Source organism: Denticeps clupeoides, chromosome 2 (assembly GCF_900700375.1).
Source record: "Denticeps clupeoides chromosome 2, fDenClu1.1, whole genome shotgun sequence".
Classification (NCBI taxonomy): Eukaryota; Metazoa; Chordata; class Actinopteri; order Clupeiformes; family Denticipitidae; genus Denticeps; species Denticeps clupeoides.
The window spans coordinates 37779964-37800710 of NC_041708.1; the positions used below are offsets into that span (position 1 = coordinate 37779964).

General features: G+C 43.1%; 4 protein-coding genes and 1 long non-coding RNA gene across 6 annotated transcripts; 1 reads left to right on the forward strand and 4 right to left on the reverse strand.

The window, feature by feature from the left end:
* Positions 1-5156, reverse strand: LOC114784631 (myelin-associated glycoprotein-like). Its single transcript, XM_028970153.1, has 7 exons — positions 4948-5156; positions 1742-2068; positions 1109-1405; positions 743-1006; positions 570-669; positions 432-486; positions 1-359 (listed from the first exon to the last, which is right to left on the reverse strand). The coding sequence occupies exons 1-7, from the start codon at positions 4994-4996 to the stop codon at positions 204-206; spliced, it is 1248 nt and encodes a 415-aa protein (XP_028825986.1). The 5' UTR covers positions 4997-5156; the 3' UTR covers positions 1-203.
* A 1539-nt stretch (positions 5157-6695) lies between these two features.
* Positions 6696-8465, reverse strand: LOC114774812 (myelin-associated glycoprotein-like). The gene is made up of 6 exons (XM_028966426.1): positions 8415-8465; positions 8206-8276; positions 7759-8121; positions 6976-7272; positions 6764-6872; positions 6696-6720 (listed from the first exon to the last, which is right to left on the reverse strand). The coding sequence occupies exons 2-6, from the start codon at positions 8243-8245 to the stop codon at positions 6696-6698; spliced, it is 834 nt and encodes a 277-aa protein (XP_028822259.1). The 5' UTR covers positions 8246-8276; positions 8415-8465.
* Positions 8466-14398: 5933 nt separating this feature from the next.
* LOC114783572 (myelin-associated glycoprotein-like) lies at positions 14399-17512 on the reverse strand. Its single transcript, XM_028969074.1, has 7 exons — positions 17488-17512; positions 16075-16401; positions 15633-15929; positions 15279-15542; positions 15124-15205; positions 14709-14763; positions 14399-14612 (listed from the first exon to the last, which is right to left on the reverse strand). The coding sequence occupies exons 2-7, from the start codon at positions 16364-16366 to the stop codon at positions 14487-14489; spliced, it is 1116 nt and encodes a 371-aa protein (XP_028824907.1). The 5' UTR covers positions 16367-16401; positions 17488-17512; the 3' UTR covers positions 14399-14486.
* A 33-nt stretch (positions 17513-17545) lies between these two features.
* Positions 17546-18956, reverse strand: LOC114783593 (uncharacterized). The gene is made up of 3 exons (XR_003748517.1): positions 18823-18956; positions 17874-17932; positions 17546-17626 (listed from the first exon to the last, which is right to left on the reverse strand). It is a non-coding gene; the product is annotated as an uncharacterized LOC114783593 (long non-coding RNA).
* On the forward strand, positions 18252-20713 carry emc9 (ER membrane protein complex subunit 9). 2 transcript variants are annotated; one of them, XM_028969094.1, is made up of 6 exons: positions 18252-18427; positions 18812-19064; positions 19602-19678; positions 19800-19869; positions 19946-20040; positions 20399-20713. In XM_028969094.1, the coding sequence occupies exons 2-6, from the start codon at positions 18870-18872 to the stop codon at positions 20577-20579; spliced, it is 618 nt and encodes a 205-aa protein (XP_028824927.1). In that variant the 5' UTR covers positions 18252-18427; positions 18812-18869; the 3' UTR covers positions 20580-20713. The 2 variants fall into 2 exon arrangements, with proteins under 2 accessions (XP_028824927.1, XP_028824919.1); XM_028969086.1 differs by having other exon boundaries at positions 18254-18427; positions 18847-19064.
* The last annotated feature ends 34 nt before the right edge of the window (positions 20714-20747 follow it).

Consider the following 20747-nt stretch of genomic DNA (forward strand, 5'->3'; position numbering starts at 1 on the left):
ATCCCGTCTGGATAAACCAGTGAACACTTGTGGGAACATCAGTGGAAAGTTAGTCCATTAGTCCATATTGCAGGTATCAATGAAATAATAAAGTGAATTTGTGTGCAGAACCATCTAGAACATCCCATTTTATATTTGTTTCATTGTCCAGTTTTGTATTCAGCACTGATGTTAATTTTGCTCCATTCTTGATGCTGGACCCTTCAGAGATTGCCATAGATATTTCCATCATTGCTGGTCTCTGGTTCCTGCTTATTCCGTGTCTTCGTTTTGTGGCGACTCGGCATGTTGGCATATAAGGAGTCTTCAGGGAACCTTGGTGCGGGACGTCTTCTCTCAGCTCCTGGATCTGTGACGCCCTAAGGAGAGGAAAGTGTTTGAGTTATGAGCTGGTGTGTGTTAAAGAGAGAAGCTAAAAGGGGATCTCACACCTCTGTAGATGTTGGTCCTGTCTTTGTTCCATTCTTATGCTGTTTTCTCCTACACCTACAGGTAATTCTGATGGTTATTATTTTACAAATTTCTACAAAATTCAGACTTTGTTCATCAGAATATAGAAAGGTGATTACCTGCATATTAAACAGAATGAAGCAACTAGAAGCAGAGACAATCCCCCAGCAAGCACCCACCACAGAGGATCAGTTCTCAACACTTCCTGAACATCAGAACCTGAAGAAAGCAACAGAGGTGTCATCATTTCAGCACCTGGAGAACCAGCACGTTCTGGTACACGTCTCCTCACCTGGGATCCTCAGCTCCACCACAGTAGAGTTGGCTTCTCCGAGTCTATTCTGCACTCGACACCAATATCTGCCCATGGTTCTGAGGGTCAAGTTTAGATTGAGGTCTGCTGCCTGACCCACCAGCTCAGAATGGTTCCCGTTCTCCCAGAACCACCAGTAACTTTCCACAGCAGGGTGGGCGTCACTAAAGCAGGACAGGGTGACATCACTGCCCAGCAGCCACTCTGCTGGTGTCACCGACACAGACACGTTCTTTGGACAATCTGAGGGACCAAGATGGTAAAAAAAAAAGTGAGAAATGAGAAGAGAAGTGACAAGAAGTATAGAGATGTGTGTGATGGACAGAGGAAATGAAACACACTCACAGTCCACAGAGAGTCTGATGGTCTCCTGCACGGCGACTCGCGTATCTGAACTGGACACAACGCAGCTGAGGTCGACGCCGTTGTGCACCGAGGAAGAGATGAAACTCAGGACAGACGACACTTCCTGCGTTCCGTCTTCTTTCTTCTGTATCGTCACCACGCTGTCACCCAACGCTGGCCTCCAGGTTAAGGTGGGGGGACTCTGGGGACAAGGGGACGCCACTGAACAGGCCACCCTGATGGTAGAACCCTCTTGCTGCCGACTCGGAGGAGTCACACGGGGTTTCGGAAGAACATCTAGAAGAAGAGATGAAGACAAGAAGAAGAAGACAAGGAGGTCTGACTATGGGGGTCTGTATGAGACAGCATTTCAGGTGCTGTGGTATTGACAGTAAACCTCTCTTGAAGACATCTACACTGCATCAGACAGCGCATGAAAACTGACATGGAGACGCTAGAGTTGAAATATAAACTACTCGGCTGTAATGACATTATCAGCAAGGCCAAAAGTTCAAACTCAACTCAACTCTGAAATGATTAAGAGTTAATCGTTGTATTTGGCACTAAAAGAGCTCATCGGGATCTTAACAAGTCACAGGGTTCTCGCCCTGGAAGTAGCAGAATGTTCCTAACCTCTGGTTTTTATTGTGACGTGCTCATTAAAGGTGAATTTGAACCCCGTCTCGATTCTGAAAAAGTATTGGTCTTCCATAGCTCTGGTGACGTTGTACAGGACTGTCGTGCAGTTCTTGTGCGTCAGCTGGCCGAGGATCTCCACGTTCAGAATATTCTCCGTCTTGGCCCAGCGAGAATGTTTGCTCCACAGTCCCGTAGCAGGGATCCCTAAATTATAATCATCGGGGATACTGAAGGAACAGGGGATCACAATGCAGGATCCTTCAAGAGTTTCCAAAACTGCTGGCAGTTTTAAAGAGAAGAGGGAACATATGCCAATGGTGGCTGAATAAGGAGACAGAAGACATGAAGAAATGTCACAGCTCAGAGAGACATTTGCATGAAAAACTTATTAAAAATGGGAGATATTATGCAACGTGTAAATGCTCATTTCTTACAGCAGAATCGAAATGTAACTTTAAAGGTTAAAATTTTCATATACATGAAGTGAACTGATACATTGTGTACAAACTGTACATAAATCATTTTTATTTGAGTAATAATTTGTTATAAATGATATTCATTCATAAAATGCACCCAGTAAAAAAAATTTTTTTCATCACCTTTGACCTTTTAAATATGAAAAGTTGCAGCTTTTTTTAATAACTCACCCCACCGAGCAATCATTGCAAAAATGAGAAAAGCATGCATTATTGTCAATGGTTGCAGCGGTTTCTTCGGTTTCTCCGGCGGTGGCTGGGTGCTTGCAGCTGGTGGTATATCTGCACCATGAAGACAGGAAAACCTTCTCAAGCTGGTTTCCCCTTTTCAGTAAACCCACAAAGGAAGTGTCTGTGACGTGGAACTGGTTCAGAAACATGGCGACCTTGACAAGAACTAACTTAGTAGTTGGGTTGAGGTCATATTCTGGCCACATTGCGCCATATGAAAGTAAAAGTGAGGTGATTGTCATTGTGAGACACTGCAGCACAGCACACTGTGACACGGTGAAACGCGTCCTCTGTATTTAACCATCACCCTCGGTGAGCAGTGGGCACCAGGACAGGCGCCCGGGGAGCAGTGTGTGGGGACGGGACCTTCATCAAGGGGACCTCAGTTTCACCTCAGTGGCAGACCTGAATTCGAACTGGCAACCTTCTGATTACAGGGCCGCTTCCTTAACCTCTACATTGTACATTTGCACTGACTCCCTGACTCATGTTGTCAATGTTGTGTTCAGGTAGCTGTAGAATTTGGAATATTTTGTAATGTAACCATGGCTTCTGTTGATGGAGTACAATAAATTTTCTACCATGAATTTCAAGAAAATGGGTTCAACATGTTCCTGTGCCTGTAGCCAGCACTTGTGCTTGGGGGCCGAAGCTGTGATGTGTGTCAGATGTGACTGAAATGTGGCGGTAATATTCAGCTCTCTGAGGCCCCCTGGTGTCGGAGGTCCTGGGTTTGCAGGCCACTGGTTAAACATGACTGGAACAGCACCATCAGAGGGATGGTCAGTAGTAGAGTTCGCCCCGCCCAGCCCCACCCTGCCCCGCCCCAACCTTGATTAGGAATAAACATTCATGGTGAGTAAGTGATTAACTGAGCACATAATTAAATATATCACCACTTTTAAGAAGCAGGTGAAAACCCTCTTGTTCAAAAAATATTACAGACAAATCTAACACTTACACACGCACATGTGTACACATTGCACAAACAATACAAACATGTAGAAATAAATTATAATTTTTCTTCGTCTAGCACCTAACAAGCTCTGAGCATGCTCTTCACTGACAAGTTTGAGCCTTATCAGGGCTCTTAGTTTGCAAACTCAATATTCTATAGAAATCGAACGAGAATTGCTGGTGTCTTCCTCTTGTAAGTCGCTTTGGATAAAAGCGTCTGCTAAATAAAGTAAAGTAAAGTAAAGTAAATATTTGCCTAATAAAACAGGTATTTGTCATGGCGGCATGGTAGGATACATTTACATTTATAGCATTTACCAGACGCCCTTGTCCAGAGCGACTTACAATCAGTAGTTACAGGGACAGTCCCCCCCCCTGGAGACACTCAGGGTTAAGTGTCTTGCTCAGGGACACAATGGTAGTAAGTGGGGTTTGAACCTGGGTCTTCTGGTTCATAGGCGAGTGTGTTACCCGCTAGGCTACTACCACCCTACAATACAATACCCTTCCAGCCTTATGCACCTGGTTTTTGCACATCTCAACTTATTTTGCACATTTCTTTGTCTTGTCTTGTGTGTCCTGTTTGAAATATCCAACATACAACATACTTCCAAGCGTCCTACATGATGTTGTCCAGTTTTGTCCTGTTCGACCTGTTCATTGTACAGAAAAGTTCTACTTTTCTCCTGTAGAGATACTGTACAGTATTTAAGATTTAGTTTTAGTCAGTATAGTTTAGTTTTGTGTGTATATACATATATATATTTCTTTTATGATTGCACTATGGGGGGGTCTGTGTCAAACATTATTTGAATACACGGTCTACTGTGTATACTGTTATACTGACAATAAAACAATCTTGAATCTTGAATCTTGAATCAAGGAGCCAGAATGCTGCCCCACCAGAGGACGTCCCTCACTTACAGAGCACAATTATACACAGAATTTAATGCTGAGGTGAATGAATCTCAAACCATGACAGATATTCTGATTACTGGAGACAGACAACAGAGCTGTATATCATTTCCTCACCAGGAACTGCTGAAATCTACAAGTAAAAGAGATCTAAACTTGAATCACGTTTGTTAGAGGGCAGGTTCATTTTGGGATCAAATCTATTTACATTTCTATGGGTTGTTAGAGTGGATTCACCCTTGTTGTGTTGACCGTGCTGTAAAAGACTTAATTTACAGGATATTGGAGAGCCTGAAAATGCACACACACACACACACACACATTTTACATTTGAGGGGCACCTTCAACACTCAGGGATTTCAGCAGAGCCACAAACATCATAAAAACAATCTTTAAATTTAATGAAAGGTGCTTAATATAGTAGTTTCATGATCAAACTTTTCATATTTGCTCAATGTACATTTTTTATTCAAATTATACTCTTTGTATCATGCTTCCTAATTTCATTAAAGTGTCGTGCCGTACCATGTCCTTTCCAGTGTGATGTGCAATTAAAAAAAGGCACAAATAAATTTCTATATTATTAGAGAGCCCAGGTGGGTGTAGACGTGAGCATCTTACCTGAGAAGCGGCTGTAGATGATGAGCAGGAGGACGAAAAGTGGAGCCATGATTCTCCATCTGGGTTAATATGAGTGTGAAGGTCCAGGTTTCTTCTTCCTCTGGAGCAGCATCTGAGAGTCTGTCTCATTTTTTGATCAACGCTGTGGTGCCAGTGTCTGGATTGTGCTGAAGATAACAGAACAATGTTCTTCTCATTGGTTGAGGTCCAGTCAGTAGATTGAAGAGAGTGAAGATGTTTTCGGGGTGGAGCTGTTAATTCTGAAGAAGAAAACGTCTCACCTTCACTTGTTATTTCCTTTTGGTAGAGCTCAGAGTGCATGCTAAGCATGAAGATCTTTACAGACTCTCCACTCTCGGCCCAGGGCTCTCAATACACAGTCAGAAGGCCTAAACTAGAACTGAAATATCAAACAAAACCATGATGTCTTTTTATTCTGATTACAATTATTAAAAAAAAAACATCAGGCTTTAAAATTAACATGCAGAGCTGGATTCCGTCTCGTTTTCGACTGTATCCATGTTTATCCATAATTCTGATTCTGAGGTTGGGGGAAATTGCAACATCGTGCAGAATTCATGGGACTGCAAAGTGGCGGCCAGAAGGTTTTTATTTATTTATTTATTGGGTGTTCTGATTTGACATCTGAAATATGAGCAATAAAAAACAATAAGGAGCTTTCATGAATGTTGATTCAAATCTTATAGTCAGATTATAATTATATAACAATTATAGTCAGAAGCAAACTTGGCGACACCAGAAGCTATCATTTCATTATATACAGCATCAGCGGGTTTATACGAAATATCTTGATGGAGCCACATATTATTTCACAAAGAATATATGTTTATTATGAATGAAAATGAATGAAAATCTGTTTTATGTGTATCCCACAGTTGAACCGTAACAGGGATACAACATCCCGTCTGGATAAACCAGTGAACACTTGTGGGAACATCAGTGGAAAGTTAGTCCATTAGTACATATTGCAGGTATCAATAAAATAATAAAGTGAATTTGTGTGCAGAACCATCTAGAACATCCCATTTTATATTTGTTTCATTGTCCAGTTTTGTATTCAGCACTGATGTTAATTTTGCTCCATTCTTGATGCTGGACCCTTCAGAGATTGCCATAGATATTTCCATCATTGCTGGTCTCTGGTTCCTGCTTATTCCGTGTCTTCGTTTTGTGGCGACTCGGCATGTTGGCATATAAGGAGTCTTCAGGGAACCTTGGTGCGGGACGTCTTCTCTCAGCTCCTGGATCTGTGACGCCCTAAGGAGAGGAAAGTGTTTGAGTTATGAGCTGGTGTGTGTTAAAGAGAGAAGCTAAAAGAGGATCTCACACCTCTGTAGATGTTGGTCCTGTCTTTGTTCCATTCTTATGCTGTTTTCTCCTACACCTACAGGTAATTCTGATGGTTATTATTTTACAAATTTCTACAAAATTCAGACTTTGATCATCAGAATATAGAAAGGTGATTACCTGCATATTAAACAGAATGAAGCAACTAGAAGCAGAGACAATCCCCCAGCAAGCACCCACCAGAGAGGATCAGTTCTCAACACTTCCTGAACATCAGAACCTGAAGAAAGCAACAGAGGTGTCATCATTTCAGCACCTGGAGAACCAGCACGTTCTGGTACACGTCTCCTCACCTGGGATCCTCAGCTCCACCACAGTAGAGTTGGCTTCTCCGAGTCTATTCTGCACTCGACACCAATATCTGCCCATGGTTCTGAGGGTCAAGTTGAGATTGAGGTCTGCTGCCTGACCCACCAGCTCAGAATGGTTCCCGTTCTCCCAGAACCACCAGTAACTTTCCACAGCGGGGTGGGCGTCACTAAAGCAGGACAGGGTGACATTCCTGCCCAGCAGCCACTCTGCTGGGGTCATCGACACGGACACGTTCTTTGGACAATCTGAGGGACCAAGATGGTAAAAAAAAAAAGTGAGAATTGAGAAGACAAGTGACAAGAAGTATAGAGATGGGTGTGATGGACAGAGGAAATGAAACACACTCACAGTCCACAGCGAGTCTGATGGTCTCCTGCACGGCGACTCGCGTATCTGAACTGGACACAACGCAGCTGAGGTCGACGCCGTTGTGCACCGAGGAAGAGATGAAGCTCAGGACAGACGACACTTCCTGCGTTCCGTCTTCTTTCTTCTGCATCGTCACCACGCTGTCACCCAACGCTGGCCTCCAGGTTAAGGTGGGGGGACTCTGGGGACAAGGGGACGCCACTGAACAGGCCACCCTGATGGTAGAACCCTCTTGCTGCCGACTCGGAGGAGTCACACGGGGTTTGGGAAGAACATCTAGAAGAACGTTTTAATTAGTATTAATAATTAGTATTAACCCACCAATGTTCTAGTTGATTTCATTAGAAATATATCATGTAATATTGTTGATGAATAAAACGAGACTAAATGTGGGGATGCGCTTTCTGTACAATGAAGTGGAAAAGAGGACAGAATGTGTGGTTGGGAAAATGACACGCGTTGCCCTGACGATTTTAAATTATATTTCATGCATTAAATTATATATATTTAAATTATATATTCATTTACCTCCATAGGCCAGACGTACATTTTGAAAATGTAGCACGGTCACGTCCAGAGAACAACACGACGGGTTCATGTGGAGTGCATTTACCCATAATTCACTGTTCTCAGAGACAGTGACTAGACTAGACTAGACTAGAAGTAAAATTAAAAGAACTGCACTCATGTGTTTAGGCCATAAAAGAGCTCACCAGGAGCTCATCTAAAACTCAACTCTGAACGTTGCAGCACGTTCCTCACCTCTGGTTTTTATCGTGACATGGTCCTCAAATGTGTATTTGAACCCCATCTCAACTCTAAAGAAGTAGAGGTCTTCCATAGCTCTGGTGACGTTGTACAGGACAGAAGTGCAGTTCTTGTGCGTCAGCTGGCCGAGGATCTCCCCACGGAGAACGTTTGACGTCTTGGACGAGTTGAACACATCTGTGCTATCTGCAAACCAGCGGGAATGTTTTCTCCACACTCCAGAGGCAGGACTCCTTAAATCAAGCTCGTTTTCAGGAGGAACGTTGAAGGAACAAGGAATCAGAATGCAGGATCCGTCAACAGTTTCCAGGTCTTCAGGCATCTTTATGGAGAATTCGGAACTTTCGGCAATGGTGGCTGAATGGGGGGGGACACGGAGAAATGTTACCACTTTTGCCCTGGCTGTCATGGCACAAAAAGGGGCTTACGTGAAAAACTTACCAAAAACAAGGGACCCACAGAGAACGTGCAAGATGCTCATTGCTCGAGACAGACGAATGCGAATTCAAATTCTGATAAAGGAAGATGAAAGAGGTGTAATCTCAGTGTCTCTACGTTGGCAGCCCACCGCAGAATTCATGAAACGCAATTAATAAAGTCTATTTCTCCATCCGAGTACGATTGAGAGCAGAAGATCTTAAAATACTTACCGCAAACTCATCGAGACGATGCAAACGTGATTCATATTCGGCGAGTGGTTTATTGAGCCCTCTGCATAACACAGGAAAATGATGCTTATTTATAGATAGCTGAAAGGGGAAGTGATGTGGGGCAAACGTTAAAGAGAACCGCCAAATTGGTACCCTTTCTCATGAAGCGGAATGCTGATGTAGCTGTTTATTCCCGCCGAATCAGGGCGTCGCCGTCAGGCAACTCTTGAGTATTTTTCATGGCTCTTTCGCGTCTCTTTTGAGACGCATTTCAGTTGTCAGCTGTTAACTGCAGAGACGTAGCGATCACATTTTCAAGCTCGTGGCTCAGTGGAGGGTAGAAGAAGGGGGTCGCATCTGCAGATGCACTGGGGAAAGTATGTATTGGAGAATGGGAATATCTGTATTTTTCATCGTAGGTATGACTTAATTGTGATGGACAGAATCTAAAAAAATGTAAAAATCCAGATTTAAATAATAATTTTGCATTTTATTGCATGAAATACGCAAGAATTCTGCCTCCTACAGACCTGGTAGTTTGTCTTATCCCAATAACAATCCTACGGGATGGTAGTAGCCTAGTGGGTAACACACTTGCCTATGAACCAGAAGACTACAGAGTCACAGGTTCAAATCCCACTTACTACCATTGTGTCCCTGAGCAAGACACTTAACCCTGACTGTCTCCAGGGGGGGACTGTCCCTGTAACTACTGATTGTAAGTCTCTCTGGATAAGAGCGTAAATGCCCAAATGCTGTAAATCTGTGGTTTTGTTATGCAGGGTGCCTGTGATGAAGCAGATATAACAGCCAATCACACTCTTATCTGTACACGCTCCTCCAGCCACTTCCCGTTATTCATTTTTAGCCCACAATCACACGACATCATACAGCCGCCATCTATAAAAAGGTCAAGTCGAGTCAAAACGTCAAATTTATTTGTAGAGCACATTTATTCGCAGTATATACTGTACAGCAGTACATGACTTGGACTCGAGTCAGACTCGAGTCATTAATTTGATGACTTTAGACTCGACTTGACAAAATGTAAAGAGACTTGCAACTCGACTTTAACATCATTGACTTGTGACTTCACTTGGACTTGAGCCTTTTGACTTGACAAGACTTTCCCAGAAAACCCAAATATTAAAACGTATGTTATTACCGAATGCTCTGTATCTTTCAATGTCTGTGTATATGTGCGTCTGTGCGTGTATTTGCTGTGGGCAAGACATCCAATCAAATTAGATCCTTGTTGTTTTGAGCCAACAGCATCCATCCAATCAAATTTCAGGACAATCAATGCAGTGAAACTCTCAAATAACGTGGCAGTTAGACAAAATGATACCAAAGATAGTTTTGTTCGGATATAAAAACTACGAGGTGGTCAACAAAAAACGAAAAGCAGTATGCAAAACATGCGGGTCGAAGATTACAGACGGAGATGCAACAACTTCCAACTTCGTTCGACATTTGAAGTTACACCAATACGGTAAGTTCTGAGTGAATGCTAACGCTTATTTGCTAACTTTTCTTTGCTGTGTAGTTAAATCAGTGAGGCTGTAAACTCACTGTTAACGTAGCAAACTGGTAATCTGTCCACTGCGAGTTCACTCCCTTAATTCGTACACTTATTAAAGTGATTTTTTAAAACCTGGTAGGATAAGGTACTTATACATAACATTAGCCAATGTACAGTATCGCACACAGTAAACGGCGGTCAGCAGCAATGTGTATTTTAGCCACCTACAAAGACATACAATACATACATATTAGTGGTGGGCCGTTATCGGCGTTAACGTGCTGTGTGAGACTCTTATCAGGCGATAAAAACGTGCTGCGTTAACGTGAGACTCTTATCGGCGATAAAAAAATATCGCCGTTAATCTATTCACAAAGTTGGGTTGGGAGCTGGGTCTATACTACGCAAGATGGTTAGATTTATAAGTATATTTCTTCTTTCTTGTGTCTTTTATGTTCTTATTTTCTAAAGACTTTTATTTTGTTTTTGAGACCCGGTTCAGGTCTCTTGGACACATGGCGTGAGCTGTGAGAGGTGCGTGGGGTTTGTGTGCAAAAAGTTATTTCTTTCATTTTAATTTATGTACATATTAGGAATATTTTGCATGTGTGTTATTTTGTGAATATTTTTTTTTATGTTCTTTTAATACTGTATATTGTAGAGAGAGGTGCAGAAAGACGCGATGTTCTGACGCGACCTTGCTTTTTGTACAGGAATGCAGTATTGTAAATTGTGAATGCTTTATGTTAATGTTCAGTTCTCTTGGACACATGGCGTGAGTTGTGAGAGAGAGAGGTGCAGAAAGACGCGATGTGTGACGCGATGTTCTGATGCGATCTTGCTTTTTGTTCAGAATACACTTTGCACAGAAAATCTCTTGGGTGTCAGCTCATCATTTGTGGTTCAAGAAACAAAATCAAAAAGTTCCACAATGCAGAAGAAGAACCGGTACACTATGATGACTTTCACCTTGATATTTTAGCGCGGATGTATACCTAGCCGGACTGCACTGTAGGGGGCGAGAATGAGTCTTCGAACTGTGAAATTACCACATCAAACGTGACGTGGTAACATGGATGCAGCTATTTAACTGAATAAACAGTTGGTAAACACAAGTACATCTTATTTTCCACTTCCCGCGGTTAAGTCTGTTATGTTCATGTGTTTGTTACAGGACAGGACAAACTGTTGTGGAACTAATTGAAATGCAGTATGTCATGGAAATACAATGTTAGCACTTTTTGTTCGAATAATTACAGTTGCACTTGTTTTTTCAGATGTGTTTATTCTGTAAAGCAGTGGTTTAAAATGAAGAATATTCTTAAAAAATATGAGTTAAATGTTAAAAATGACGTTAATAGTGCAATGTCAGCACTATTTATTTCTGCAGTTTCAATTGCACTTGTTTTAATAAAACAATAGATTTTAAAAGCATACACGATCGGTGAAAATATATTATTATTGTGCGGTTGAAAAGACTTGAAAGGACTCGAAACTCAAACTGCAGGACTTAGGACTTGACTTGAGACTTATCAGTCTTGACTTTGGACTTTACTCGACACTTGCCTGTCTTGACTTGGCACTTGACTTGGGACTTGAGGGCAAAGACTTGAGACTTACTTGGGACTTGAAAAGCAATGACTTTGTCCCACTTCTGGTATATAGCATATAGCTACAGTGCTCACTCAGGGTGATGGGTTAAATGCAGAGGACAAATTTCACTGTGTGTACTGTGTGCTGTGTATCACACATGACAATCACTTCACTTTCACTTCAAAGTGCTGTACAGAGTGTGGATAAAACAGAATCTTTTTAAAGCATGGAAATAAATAAATTCCAACAAAAAAAGGTAAAATAAAAATATGTTAGGAAACAAAATAAGGCCTGAAACCACATACGAATATACTGAAACAGATTTTTACATTTTTACATTTACTGCATTTACCAGATGCCCTTATCCAGAGCGACTTACAATCAGTAGTTACAGGGACAGTTCCCCCCTGGAGACACTCAGGGTTAAGTGTCTCGCTCAGGGACACGATGGTAGTATGCGGGATTTGAACCTGGGTCTTCTGGTTCATAGGCGAGTGTGTTACCCACCAGGCTACTACCACCCCAAGAAAGCCAGGATGTACAGTTTTTCATCCTGTAATGATGGAGGCTTCCCTTCCTGTAGAGAGGACGTGAAAAAGCCAGAAAGGGTGTACAGCATTACTGCAACTTTAACTTGAATGGACAAATTATTAGATCGGCTATGAGCTGGATGAAAGCTAGAAGGTCTTTTCACATCACCGTGCAAAAAACAACAACAACAACAACAACATTTATTTCTTATATAGCCCAAAATCACATACAGTATGTCTCAATGGGCTTTGACAGGCCCTACAGTTGACACCCCCCACACTTGACCCTTCTGCACACAAGGAAAAAATCCACACAAAAAAACTCTAGGAGAGAGAAAAAAAGAAAGGAAGAAACCTTGGGAAGGAGTGATACAGAGAGGGACCCCCTTCCAGGGTAGAGTGAGCCTGCAAATGGTGTCAGTGCAGGGCTGGGGATGATATAATAATAAGTCCTACAGTTGTAGGGTTGGAGAAGTCCAGGATGTATTCAGTGTCATGGTCTAGATTACGTGTCCATAATGATGTTACTGGTCCATTTGAAGATCCCTGAAGCTGTAGTTGTAACGGTGGTGGTGGCTGTGGTGACCCTCTGGATTGTTTCATGTTTTGTCCTAGTAAAGCAGTTGTCAGGAACCAGGATTTATTTGCTGGTCTGATCACTGGGGTCTGCCAGTAGTCTGGGTGCCTGATTCCGTGTCTTGGAGAAAAACAAACAGAAGCAGCGGCAGACGGTTGCACTGTACGACCGATACTGAAATATGTGGTTATAGTGGTATATTGGTGCTACAGTGGCCTGGTACCCTAACTAGGACAGCCTAACTAGAGTGAATTTAACACTGTCTGTGTCTAACAGGGGGACTCTGTGATAAACTGGACTTTATAATTGACACTGCGTCAAAGTAAAGTGAAATGAGGGTCTAGGACATTAGCAAAAAGCCAGAGAAAACAGATAGGTTTTGAGATTGGATTTAAACACTGAGACTGTGTCTGAGTCCCGGACACTGACAGGCAAGCTGTTTCACAACTGCGGAGCTCTATAGGAGAAGGATCTGCTCCCAGCTGTGACCTTCTGCACTTTTGGTACCAGTAGTGACCCCGCACCCATTGATCGAAGGGGGCGTGGCGATTCGTAAAGAACCAAAAGTTCACTCAGGTATTGCGGGGCGAGACCATTTAGAGCTTTATAGGTTAAAAGTAGGATTTTGTAGCTTCTGTCTTGTCAGGGTTTAACAGGAGAAAGTTGGTGAGCATCCACTGTCTAATGTCCTTCAGACAATTCTCTATTTTGTTCAGCTGCTGCCTCTGATCTGGCATTGCTGACAGATACAGCTGTGTGTCGTCAGCGTAGCAATGAAAGCTAATACCGTGTTTGCGGATGACGTCGCCTAAAGGTAACATGTATAGAGAAAAAAGTAACGGACCTAGGACAGAACCTTGTGGAACACCAAACTCGACTTTACTATATGAAGACGAAACACCATTGATGTCCACAAACTGATATCGGTTGGTCAAATATGATCTGAACCATTCAAGGGCTGTTCCCTTAATCCAGATAACATTCTCTAACCTGGCAAGGAGAATAGCGTGATCGATAGTGTCAAACGCTGCACTCAGATCAAGCAGGACAAGCAGCGAGATGCGTCCCTGATCAGAGGCCAACAGCAGGTCATTAACCACTTTAACCAGCGCTGTCTCAGTGCTATGATGAGGTCTAAATCCCGATTGATATACTTCATGGATCTTGTTACAGTCTAGGTATGCGCTCAGCTGCTGGGCTACGACTTTTTCTAAGATTTTTGATATGAACAGAAGGTTGGATATCGGTCTATAATTTGAAAGCTGACTGCGATCAAGATCCGGCTTTTTAATCAGGGGTCTAATGACTGCTACCTTGAATGAACTTGGTACGTGGCCGGTGCTAAGCGACGAGTTAACAATTTTGAGGATAGAATTTATAACATTGGGTGCTATTTGCTTAAGGAGCCTTGTTGGAGTCGGATCCAAAGCGCAAGTACATTGATTTGACGACAAGATTAATTTGATTAATTCATGCTCTTTAATAAGGTTGAATCGTTCTAACCTGTGGTCGTCTATTAGAAGATTATTTTCCATGGAATTATCGGCAGAGCTATTTGTTGTGCTTTTAATCTTCTCTCTATTCGCGACAATTTTAGTATTAAAGAAATTCATAAAATCATCGCTACTATGATGATATTGAGTGGTAGTATCCGTTTCTATCTTATTCCTGGTTAGTTTGGCTAACCAAAGTCAGTGCAGCTGGTTAAAAAAAAAAAAAAAAAGTTCTGAACAGGAACTGACTCTTTTTTTTTTTTCCCCCGTCTTATCTTCTGGTTTGTGGTGGGCCGCGGCTTCCGTTCCAGCTTGTTGGTGCTGATATTTTGGGGAGAGAATGTTTCTGATGCATCTCTAGTAGTTGGCATAAACATTTTCATCATAGGAACTTTCTGACTTCTGGTTACAACCTTTCTTCAGCTTGTGATTTTTGGGCACATTGGCATACACGGCGTCTTGGGTTCTGATTTCCAGAAGATTCTGTCAGAAATGGAAGGTGTTATCCCGTGAGGATTACCAAACCACCAGAGCACTGGAACTGGAAACACAGGGACACAGGTTCCCTCGAGGAAATACCTCATTAAATGCGCGTGTTGTCATCGTCCTGCGATGACGGTTGGCTCTCCTGCACCTACAGGTACAGCGTGTTGAAAATAAAATAATTACATTTACTCACTCATGGCCCGAATCGTTTTACTTTGGTTATATGGTGACCAGAAAAACTGGGTGCTAAACTGCTTGAACCCACTTAATTGCCACTCTTGGCTGTATATATTATGGTTGTTATATATAGGTAACTTTATGTGGCACCATTCAAAGCAAAGGCCACGTTTTACACACGTTCACAATAGAGCCCAGAGTGGGATTTTTGATTCCAGAGAGCAGGAGCTTCTGCACCAAAGACCCTATTAACACTGGACGTTTTTCCTGAGGTCCAGTCTAAAGGACTGTTATGTTTGTAGTGGTCCAGCAGATGGACATGAAATCTTACCAGTAAATCATGCAGCCACCTAAGGAAGATGCTAACAGAAGAGACAAGCCTCCAGCAAGCATCCACCTCAGAAAATCTGAACCTGAAGAAAGCAACAGAGGTGTCATCATTTCAGCACCTGGAGAACCAGCACGTTCTGGTACACGTCTCCTCACCTGGGATCCTCAGCTCCACCACAGTAGAGCTGGCTTCTCCGAGTCTATTCTGCACTCGACACCAATATCTGCCCATGGTTCTGAGGGTCAAGTTGAGACTGAGGTCTGCTGCCTGACCCACCAGCTCAGGATGGTTCCCGTTCTCCCAGAACCACCAGTAACTTTCCACAGCAGGGTGGGCGTCACTAAAGCAGGACAGAGTGACATCACTGCCCAGCAGCCACTCTGCTGGAGTCACCGACACGGACACGTTCTTTGGACAATCTGAGGGACCAAGATGGTGAGAAATGAGAAGACAAGTGACAAGAAGTATAGAGATGGGTGTGATTGACAGAGGAAATGAAACACACTCACAGTCCACAGCGAGTCTGATGGTCTCCTGCACGGCGGCTCGCGTTTCTGAACTGGACACAACGCAGCTGAGGTCGACGCCGTTGTGCACCGAGGAAGAGATGAAGCTCAGGACAGACGACACTTCCTGCGTTCCGTCTTCTTTCTTCTGCATCGTCACCACGCTGTCACCCAACGCTGGCCTCCAGGTTAAGGTGGGGGGACTCTGGGGACAAGGGGATGCCACTGAACAGGCCACCCTGATGGTAGAACCCTCTTGCTGCCGACTCGGAGGAGCCACACGGGGTTTCGGAAGAACATCTAGAAGCAGACGTCCAGATTGCAGCACTTGCTTCATATTGTCACTTTGTCAGATTTACTGCACGCACACTAATAACTGTCATCTGGTCTGGGGGTTTAACATCTTTACCAACAACAAAAACTCTTATTAAAGTTCACTCCTCACCTCTTGTTGTTATATTCACCTTCTCATCAAAACTGTGTTGAAGCCCAGTCTTAACTCTGAAGAAGTAGACATCTTCCTGGTCTTTGGTGATGTTGTACAGAAGCGAAGTGCAGTTCTTCTGCGTAAGCTGGCCAAGGATCTTTGAATGCGTCGCATGGGTAGAGAACCTACTTCCTTTCTTCCATTCTGCTGTGGGGTCTTTCATTAAGCTGGATTCATATTTAGCAGGAATGCTGAAGGAACAGGGGATCAGAACACAGGATCCCTCAAAAGTTTCCAAGTCTGGAGGCATCTTGACAGAGAATTCGGAAGCCAAGGCAATGGCGGCTGAATAAGGGAACAGCAGAAATGTGACAGAATATTATTATTATGAAGCAAGAGAGCCCACGGCAAGCTGAAAGTGAAATGTTATTTGCATATGAAACTTACTAGCAAGTAGAAATCTGTAGATAATAAAGTGCATGTTGCTGATGTGTCAGAACTTATAAATCTTTCTGTCAAATGAAAAGATGTTTCTGCTGTAGGTGAATTTAGCAAAAAAAAAAAAAAAAAACACAAAAAAGTGCAAACGTTTAACTTGAAGACACGAGATAGATGCTCCTACTTCCTGAAAAGAGGAACTTAAACCTGTTAAGGTTCAATCAAAAAAGGAAGTGACAGACAAGTGTCACTTATGTCACTTGAACAGGAAGAGGCGGAGTAGGTCCTGCTAATGATCCACCAAGTCGGTGATTGTCAACGTTCTTGACTCAATTTTTATAATTTTAGTCAAGCTGGTTTGAGATCGCATGTTACATGCTCAAAGCTTAAAACGTGTACTTTTTAATACTTCACTGTTGGTGTGTGTGTATATATATATTCTAATAAAGGATTAGCTTAATGCTTTCTGACAGCACTGGGAAAGGGACAGTTAACAAGGGACCCCGAATGAACATTTACATTTACAGCATTTATCAGACGCCCTTATCCAGAGCGACTTACAATCAGTAGTTACAGGGACAGTCTCCCTGGAGCAATTTTAGGGTTAAGTGTCTTGCTCAGGGACACAATGGGATTCGAACCCGGGTCTTCTGGTTCATAGGCGAGTGTGTTACCCACTAGGCTACTACCACCCTATAACATGTCACACAGATGGTACCTTGTTGGAATAACACGTGGCTAAGGAAGTACATCTAGATACAATTGTTTAAAATAGTCATCATGTAAAATGTAACAATGTCACAACGGTCATATGTAACAATGACAAATGTAATTATGTCACAATGGTCATATGTAACAATGACAAATGTAATAATGTCACAATGGTCATATGTACCAATGACAAATGTAACAATGCTATATTGTGTGGGAATTAATGAGATCACAAAACACAAACAATATTGAAAATGTAAAATATTATGGATTATTCCTGACCTCTTGTTCTTAATTTGTGTAAATGTAATTGACCAGTGTGAACTGTCCTCCACGGCTTTGGTGATGTTGTTCAGGACTGATGGGCAGTTCTTCTGTGTCAGAGAACATTTCTCCTCTGCTCCACATCCCAGTGGCAGAACTAAATTTGATGACAATAAAGTTGACTGTGACTCTGACTTTGAAGTGCTTGTAACTGATATGAGAAACGATGCATGGAACACAAGTGTCTATGCTAATTTAAAAATGAACCCTGAGAAGACTGACAAAAAGACTTCCCATGGTTACTCGCCATGAGCCAAGTTCTCTAAAATAATAAAAAATAACTCGATATGTTAAGCATAATAGAAGTCACAAACGTGTCATGCAAATGAATGCACTATGCAGACCTCGGAGACAATGGCCAGAACGTCACTTGGTTAAGAGGTGCTGACCAGAGAACTTCTGCCTGGAAAGGATGAGAAATCCATAAATAATCCAGGGTTGCCTTTGAACAGTAGTCTGTGGAAATTTTACTGTATTACAAGAAGCAATTTAATTATGGTTTCTCCTTGTTTGCCTTTTCTCCTTAAGCTATATATTTCCGCGGTAAACGTTATTACTGATGTTCATAACCTTGGACGTGATTAATTTCCCGAACCCGAACTGTCCAAAGCGCCCATAGCACCATGATTGGCAGTAGTGCGCACCAATAGTGTTAATGCACCGCGCCCTCTCCGCCAATCACAGTCGGGTGCGTGGCCCAGTGGGCGTGGAATGAGCGCCGGAGGCGGAAGTTGGATTCTTCCAGACGCTCGTTAGCGGGTCAGGCTCTCGTCGGTTCTCGCTATTGTTGATTTTTTTTTATCGTTGTTTTTCGTCTTTCTCTGCGTTTTCAAGTCCGTCTTACCGACGTTCTGTGTGAAATGATCCGCTCGTACTGACTGATTAGCGGCTCTGGTCGGTGAGTGTGTCTGATTAATGCATTTATTCGGCATGTGGATATTACCACCTGCACGTAGCTGCCGTGCACAGGCAACCACAGGATCCACAGGGTCCACGCACAGGCTTTAAAACTTACTGATCCACAGGATCCACGCACAGGCTTTAAACGTTACTGAACCACAGGATCCACGCACAGGCTTTAAACGTTACTGAACCACAGGATCATTTATCGATGGTCCTATCCTGGTCCTGCACCCACCGACTCATTTTACCCGTAGATGGTTTAACACGATGTAGATTTGAATATGATGCATATTTGCACTAAAATCAACACATTTTAAACTCAATTCAGTCTAGTCTTTTTTTCCATTTCACGTGTAACCATGAACAATTTTATTTGAAGCAACATCTCACCGTGTGGACCTCATGCTCCTTCAGGCTCTCATCTCGGCGCTGCAGACATGGCTGAGGTGGAGCTTTCCTGCCTGGCGTACGTCAAGATGTACCTCCATGCCTGCCTGTTCCCGCAGTGCAGCGTCAACGGCCTGCTGTTGTCCTCCGGTCCAGCAGGGGGCGCCCTGTGCGTCACCGACTGCGTCCCTCTACTGCACTCCCACCTGTCCCTGTCCCCCATCACCCAGCTCGCCCTCACGCAGGTAGTCCCCCCCCCCCGTCCTCAGACACTGACGCTTTTCACGTTATTTCCACTAAATATTATCTGCCGTCTGCTGGGGGGTTTCGTCAGTACAACAGTATACGGTTACACATGAATTTAAGAAAAATTGCACTGAAATTCAAATAAAACTTAAATGCCTATACAGAATATTAATAAAACTCTCAAACTTTCTGTGCTCGATAAAAAAAGAGCACATCTCCTCCCTGGCATCTTTCACACACTTGTCACAGTTTTTAATATGCGCTATAGCAAGAATTAGTTGTAAAATGTGCGATTAATTAAGCGGATGTTGCTTTAATTGATTGATAAGCCTTATACGAATATGTACACAGAACAAATCCATGCATTGTGGTTGATTTTTCTTGCAAGACTGAAATACGTGTGAGTTGGTGTATTAAGTTTCCTTAAAACTCTCCTGTTAAATGGACAGCAGCATTTACAGTGGAAATGGAGTCATGAAGGTTTTAGCATCTGTGTTGCAGTGTTCTTTTTTTTTTCCCCCATTTTATTCATACAGGTGGACGTTTGGTGCTCCCAGACGCAGCAGAGAATTGTGGGATACTACCAGGCCAACGCCTGTGTCTCCGATAGCAGGTGCGTCCTGGCGAACTGGCCTGAAACGGTGGTGTCCGTATGCGTCTCGTTCTCGTATATAAAACTGTGCAGGTCGTTCCGAGCTCAGCTCCTCTCTCTCTCTCTCCGTCTCCCTCGGCAGCCCGACGCCTTGCGCCCTGAAGATCGGCGACAAGATCGCCGAGCAGTGCAGCGGGGCCGTGCTGCTCATGGTGAGAAGCCGCGCGCTTTCGCGTGTCTGCGTTTGGGCTATTGCTCAATGCGGTTTTCCGTCATTCTTGTTTCCAGCTTGACGGGGCGAAGATGTCTCCGGAGTACAGAGTCCCTCCCATTATTATGTACGAGCGCAAAGACTCTCGTTGGTCCGTCAAAGACAAGCACACGTAAGTCCTCCGTAGATATTGTAGAACTTATTACCATTCATGATTGCAATGAGTTCGTGGTACAAATATGTTTTTGAGCTGCAGACAAAGTATGATGCAAAATTCCCTTTAAATCAACACTTATTAAAAAGTTGTGAAATGAAAAGGAGATAATCGCTTAGCTTTTCAAGATTTGACTCACTGTGCATCATTACATCCCTGCGGGTGACACATTTACCGCATGATTACCTGGACCGTAGGTGAGACAAATGAATTCGATCGTAAACATAAACTATAAATTTTTTGGTGTGGCACCGCATGAAAAATATTTCTAGGTTTTCTGCTTCGTGGGAACGTTATATGGCTTTTTTTTTCCCAGGATAATGCTGCGGCAGTGGGAGGAGACGCTTTCCATAGCCAGTCAGCTCCTGGACTCGGGGGACCACGCGCTATTGGTGGATTTTGACAGCCATTTGGACGACATAACCAGGGACTGGACCAACCAGAAACTCAACGCCAAGATTGCCGAGCTTGCCTCCCCAGCCAACGGCAACGTGTAGCGTAACGCGCCGGCGGGGCTTCTAATCTAGTCTAATAAACGTGCTAATATTTAACGTCCATGTTCTCATCTTAACTGGTTCTAGCTGCCGTTTTTCTATGGTAATAAACTTCATGGGGAAAAAGGAACACCTCATCGTGTAACAACTCGTGTTTATTGTACAGGACTG

Coding starts and splice junctions, on each gene's coding strand:
- LOC114784631 (XM_028970153.1), bottom strand. CDS start 4,996: ATGGCTCCACTTTTCGTCCTCCTGCTCATCATCTACAGCCGCTTCTCA. Junction 1,406..1,741: donor CGTCACAATAAAAACCAGAG/GTTAGGAACATT, acceptor CTCTTCTTCTAG/ATGTTCTTCCGAAACCCCGT. Junction 487..569: donor TCATTCTGTTTAATATGCAG/GTAATCACCTTT, acceptor AATTACCTGTAG/GTGTAGGAGAAAACAGCATA.
- LOC114774812 (XM_028966426.1), bottom strand. CDS start 8,245: ATGAGCATCTTGCACGTTCTCTGTGGGTCCCTTGTTTTTG. Junction 8,122..8,205: donor CTGTGGGTCCCTTGTTTTTG/GTAAGTTTTTCA, acceptor CCCCCCATTCAG/CCACCATTGCCGAAAGTTCC. Junction 6,873..6,975: donor CATCAGACTCGCTGTGGACT/GTGAGTGTGTTT, acceptor TTGGTCCCTCAG/ATTGTCCAAAGAACGTGTCC.
- LOC114783572 (XM_028969074.1), bottom strand. CDS start 16,366: ATGCCTCCAGACTTGGAAACTTTTGAGGGATCCTGTGTTCTGATCCCC. Junction 15,543..15,632: donor CATCAGACTCGCTGTGGACT/GTGAGTGTGTTT, acceptor TTGGTCCCTCAG/ATTGTCCAAAGAACGTGTCC. Junction 14,764..15,123: donor GGTGGCTGCATGATTTACTG/GTAAGATTTCAT, acceptor CTGTACCTGTAG/GTGCAGGAGAGCCAACCGTC.
- emc9 (XM_028969094.1), top strand. CDS start 18,870: ATGGCTGAGGTGGAGCTTTCCTGCCTGGCGTACGTCAAGATGTACCTC. Junction 19,065..19,601: donor CCCAGCTCGCCCTCACGCAG/GTAGTCCCCCCC, acceptor TTATTCATACAG/GTGGACGTTTGGTGCTCCCA. Junction 20,041..20,398: donor TCCGTCAAAGACAAGCACAC/GTAAGTCCTCCG, acceptor TTTTTTTCCCAG/GATAATGCTGCGGCAGTGGG.